The sequence below is a fragment of the Drosophila sechellia genome, chromosome 2L (genome assembly GCF_004382195.2).
Source record: "Drosophila sechellia strain sech25 chromosome 2L, ASM438219v1, whole genome shotgun sequence".
NCBI lineage: Eukaryota > Metazoa > Arthropoda > Insecta > Diptera > Drosophilidae > Drosophila > Drosophila sechellia.
The window spans coordinates 22,280,827-22,286,351 of record NC_045949.1 but is presented as its reverse complement, the minus strand read 5'-3'; the positions used below and the strand labels follow the sequence as shown (position 1 = coordinate 22,286,351).

Genomic DNA, 5,525 nt, shown 5'->3' with positions numbered 1-5,525 from the left:
TAATTTCGTTTATTTATTCGCCTACACTTGGATTTTCGAGGTCTGTTAATTCCGTGAACACTATTTTCTGCACTCGTAATTTAGTCGTAGGTCGAGCGATGTACCGTTACTGCTGCACCACCCACCGTTCAAAGGCGACATGATTTCGAACTTGCCGCTGAGAAAGCCGTTAGATGAGTCTCCAGCTCGGCCGAGGTCGAAACTAAAACACTCGACTGAAATATCTTTTTGACAATCGGAACGTTGAGAGCTGACAGCGGGCAGCGAGAGCGACAGCAGAAGAGAGAACATCTGAGTTGAGCGAGAGAAAGAGACAGTTTCCCCATTGAAATGATATATGAAAGAGAGGATATGAGATGGGGCGAGAGTGCCGTTCGCTCTCACGCTCCAACCGACGCATGCGCACCTTTGCCGTGCACCTTTGTTTTGATTTATGGAGGCGGCTCTCGCTTACGCTTACCTCTCCTGCACTGTGAGCAGAGCGATTGCAGAGAGAGCGAGTGAGAGACAGCGGCGTGTGACAGGTGTTTGTGTGTGGGGAGGGGCCGGTCTGACCCGTGTGTGAGCGCTAAGGGCCCCCCGCATTTGTGCATGTATTGCAGCTGGTCAAATGGTGACTGCTCTGCCGACGTTGACGTCGCTGCCGCTTAAATCAAGGTTATTTATTGAAATTGAAAATGAAGCAATGCGTCAGAGAGAATGAGAGAGAGAGCGAGAGAGGAGGTTTGTTAAAGTTAAAGAGTTTCCATTTGCAGCACTTGAAAAGCGTTCATTTTTGCGCAGTTTTTTCCTATAATGGTTTGCTTGCTCCTGCCTTCGTGTGGCTATCTACTGCTGGCATAGTCACTTGGGGAACAATTGTTGCATGCACATCGCTAAAGGATACCTGCAAGCTCAGGGGAGGTATGAGGTCTCTGAAATAATCTTGAGCTATGCACCTTTGTCCCGCCTTTTAAGTTGCTCCCGCTTTTCCTACACTGTTATTATTTTCCAATACTTCTGCGCAGACGGCCATTACGCACCTTTATTAGTTTTACGGTTCGTCTTCGGTGTTTCACACTCGTTAAAAAGAACAGCCGCTTACAGAATTTAGTTATATAAAAATAAAATTTTTATTTCATTAGTGTTATAATCCCAATTATTTAAAACTAAATAAAAGAGAATGCTATAGTCGGGTTTTCCGGCTATCAGATACCCATTACTCAGCTAGTGGAAACGCGAAATTCTATAATATTTCTGGTATACCGATAGACATTGGGGAATAAAATAAGAAACAACTTAAAAATTTTTCAAAAGGGTGGGCGTTAAAGTGATGGTCGGCTTAAAGGCGTTAGAAGATGTGTGTGGATGTTAGAGTGGGCGTGGCAACGTGGGTCAACAAACTTGTCTCTAGAATCTGTGTGCTTAATCTCTACCTCTCTAGCTTTTAAAGTTCCTGATATCTTTGGGCGGTCAGATGGACGGACAGGGCCAACAAACTGCCAAAACTGCAACGCCCACTAGGTAATGGGTATCTATGAGTAGGGGAACTCGACTTTGGCGTTCTCTCGCTAATTTTTTATATTAATAAATGGTATATGATATATGTTTATATTTATATGTTTATATAATTTAGTAAGCTTTCTTATTGTTCGGGTTTCTAGCTATAAATTAAAAAAAAAATTCTTAAATTAAGAACTCCGTATTTTTAGAAACCTGTAACTTAGGAATATGTAAGTGTACTTCGATTTTAGAATTTTTTTGACGTTAGTTTTGAAAAATGTGGTTGTTATGAGTAAGTCTAAATTACCATGACTTTCGTTTGCACTTTTGTCTGTCCGTGTGGATATAAGTTCCATTCATTAATTTTTTTATTTTTGTTTATTTAACTTGATCGTTACTACTCCACTCCGAAGCCTACATACCTTAGAACGCTGTCACACCCAACATTTTTAAAAATGTTTCGATTTAATTATTTTCATATTTCTCTAAAGAACCAAATGTCAGTTCCAACTTAGAGCTGAGTGTGCTATTAAAAGGTATCCCGAACCAATTACCATTGTCACCAGCATTAGTGGAAATCCGATGGCGAAAAAGTGCCAGAAAGATATCTTATAGCCATGCTGAAGGGCGATCAGCGCAATAATCTCATTAGAAACGGCTCCAAATAAAGACCCATTTCCCCCAAAACAGGCTCCAAAAGTCAAGGCCCAAAACATCGGTGTCAGGGGGATGTCATCGTTGCTGGCCATCTCGATGCTGAACCTTAGCATAAATATTGTAACAGCGGCGTTGTCGATAAAGATTGTAAGTAGGGCGGTTGTCCAAAGAAGCACCATGGTGGTTACCGCAATTTGGTTCTGTGGTTCCAAACTTCTAAGAAATCCAACCGTTCTCTCCCCGAGCCATTCAAAAAATCCCAACTGATCCACGGCCTCTGACAAAACAAAAAGGGCGGCTATGAATAGAAGGATTGTCCACTGGATTATGCCGAGTGTGGCGTTCAGGTCGTTTTTGTCGTCCAGGATAATGAGCAAGAAGGCGGCTAGCAAAGTTACCCAGCCCAAGGAAGCCCCGTCTGCTACTTTGGGTATCGAGTGGAGGACCATGCAGAGGAAGGCGAAGATGAGGGCTATGCAGCACCTAACCAGCAACGGCTTATCGAGAATCCGACTGCTTGCCTCCAACTCAGCCAAAGTTTCTGGATAGCCTTCTACTGGCCTTAACCAGTACTTGCCTGGCAAGCTACCCTTGAGGAGAGCTATGCGATCTAGGGTTTCCTGGCTGGGCGGTTTTTTTCCTCTGGCTCTCTCCTCCATAAGGTCCAGCTGATTTTGATCTAGGACAAATATGCTTTTTCTGTGGGTCACGTAAATTATACCAAAGACCACGAACATCGCGGCCAGCACACCTGGCATCATGTGTATTATAAAGTGGACAAAGTCAACTCCTTCTGAAACCGCCACCGGACTTGTCGTTACGATCGCATTGGGTGGATTTCCCAAAGGCGTTAATGCACCGCCCATATCTGCGAATATAGCCATTACGACCAGAACGTAGCTGGTTCGCAGGGACATCTCCTCGCACAGACGGATAGTTATTGGGGTGAGTGACATAGCCATGATATCGCTGTTCAGGAAAGCGGACAAAAAGGCGGTCAGCATGCTCAGAAAAAAAATCAGCGGCCACGGTCGACCCCTGGAAATCCTGTAGGTCCAAACGACCAGGAAATCGAAGACACCCGTTGTCGCCATAATATCCACAATGGTCATTAGCCCGAAGAGCAACATCAGAGGCTCGAAGTTAACAAAGGATACTATCGCATGCATGCTGGGCCGGTGCTCCAGGATAGCGAGAATAGCGACGGCTGTGGTAGCTATAATGAGCGCAGCAAAGGTGTGATCTATTACGTCGAAGATGATCAGCATATAGAGTCCAAGGATCAAGAGCCCTGCATAAACGAGGCACATATCGGTGACCATCGGATTTGTGTCTATAACAACGTGCAGGGATATCGGAGAATTCCGTTTACTCTCCAGCGAGATAACTGCTTGACTGTCTGCCCCTCCCGTTCTCTTGACCATGAAGTTTTTCCACACTTTCGCGTATGCCGTGTCATCATTGCTTATGCCAATGCTCCACACCTCGGTCCGGCGGTAAGTCACATTTAAATCGGAGCTCCGCCATTCCAAACGCAAGTCCACGCCGTCAGCTCCATCACTCTGTACTGGTCCATGTAGTGTGACTTTGAGTGCGTTGTTGGGCGGCTCGACTTTCGTCATGGCAGTTTTATTGGGCATCACGGTGATCATAGTGCTACGTGTCGATTGCTCGGCTGCGAAAACAAACATTATGAATGCACAGCCCAACCATAACAGCAACAGGATGCACATCTTGACAATATGAATAATTTTCACATGGCGACCAGAAGACTGTTGTCCGTCATCTTGCCGTCGGATATCTGATCTGGTTTGGCGTACGTTAGGCCACGCCTGGAAACGGCTGCCGCCCAAGCGCTGCGAGTTTATAACCAAAAGATTACTTAGAATTTTCATTTGAATTATAAGTAGAACACGACTGAGTTCCGGAGAATACTCACTCGCATGATACATGTATGTAGTTTTTTTTCTAGCAACAAAAGTGGATTACGACGTGTACTACCATCTACTGTGAATTAATCGTTTTATGATCGAAAATAACGAAGGTGGATTTTTATTTTTGGAAGCAGTATCCATTTAGGCTTATATACAGAAAAAAGGAGTAATTCGTTCTATAACATAATCCTTTTTTTTGTGATACAATGTTAAAAAAAGGGTAGTAGTCTAATAAGTTTATTTTTGTTAGAGTAAACGGGTATAGTAGACTCGTTAAAAAGAAAGTAGCAATTAGACTAGCAGCCTAAGACACAATTAACTGCCATTTCAGGTGCAACTCAGAACCAGTTTTCTTCTATTTTCACTGAACATGCCATTCCCAGTTCATTCAAAAGCCATGTCCTGCCTACATAGGAATGGCCGGCCGTCAATCAGGTTTGTGCAACGCAACCTGTGGAAGCTGCCAATTCCCTGCCGCAAATGTCATGTATCGCGCCTCTTTTCTATTGCAGCAATGGTTGGTATTGTTTTTGTTGTTTAGGCAGTGGTTAACGTCACAAAACGAATTGACACGCGATTTTTTATCTCACTTTGCACACCCACAGACTCGTGGCCAACTGTCAAAAAATACAGATTGCAAAAAAATCCCGACACATTTTTCTCGGTGACGGATGCGGCCAGACGACAATCACAATGGCAGCTGCGTTTTCAGAATGACATTATAATGCAGGCACACGTCCTAAGCAATATGAAACCACGTTTTTAAAATCAAAAAAATAAAAAATATTCGCTTTATAAAGTCGACACAGGTACAGTCATTCATTTAACAGCCAGATTCATTTTGTGTTAATTGAAAAATCGAAAAAATCAAGTGTCTTGAATGGCAGGTACCTGAAAACTCTGTCCACCTTTCAGGTGCATTCAAAAGTTAAATGGAATCTAAATGGCTAATTATGGTTTTAACAAATGTTTATGAGGTTTGTGTTCAATTGATATGTGCGAGTGTTTTGCACATTTTTGCTATATTTTGCACAGCCGCAGGCACTTTTTGTATGCTTTCTAGAGATTCTAATTATTAACATTGATGTTACAGTTGTGAACTTTGAACTGTAGAAAACGTATTTTTTTATTTGAAGTAGTCCGCATATTTTTACTCCTTGGGCTGTCCCAGAAGGTATACTCTCTGTTGATTTTGGGTCTTTAAAAACGCTTTAAAACCTTAAATTTTCAGAAAGTTTTAACTGTCTACTTTACTTAAAAATAGGTCTAGGAGGAATCGATATGCCTGTTGTGTTTCAGCCAGGTCACCTTCATACGATTTTTAGTCAACATTTTGATGTACATCAAGTGTGTACGTGAAAGTGCTTTTGTGAAATTTCGTTGATTTTAATTTCATACGCTGCCGTACGCAGTAAGTTGAATTGAAAGATTTTTATATTTTAGGCTTATTTC

The 5,525-nt window shown here is 42.6% G+C and overlaps 1 protein-coding gene across 1 annotated transcript; it reads right to left on the bottom strand.

The window, feature by feature from the left end:
* Positions 1–1,854: 1,854 nt before the first annotated feature.
* On the bottom strand, positions 1,855–4,061 carry LOC6619323 (P protein). Its single transcript, XM_032727717.1, has one exon. The coding sequence runs from the start codon at positions 4,032–4,034 to the stop codon at positions 1,983–1,985; it is 2,052 nt and encodes a 683-aa protein (XP_032583608.1). The 5' UTR covers positions 4,035–4,061; the 3' UTR covers positions 1,855–1,982.
* Positions 4,062–5,525: the final 1,464 nt, after the last annotated feature.

What these genes read in the sequence shown, in the direction of transcription:
- LOC6619323 (XM_032727717.1), bottom strand. Translation starts at nt 4,034, where the DNA reads ATGAAAATTCTAAGTAATCTTTTGGTTATAAACTCGCAGCGCTTGGGC.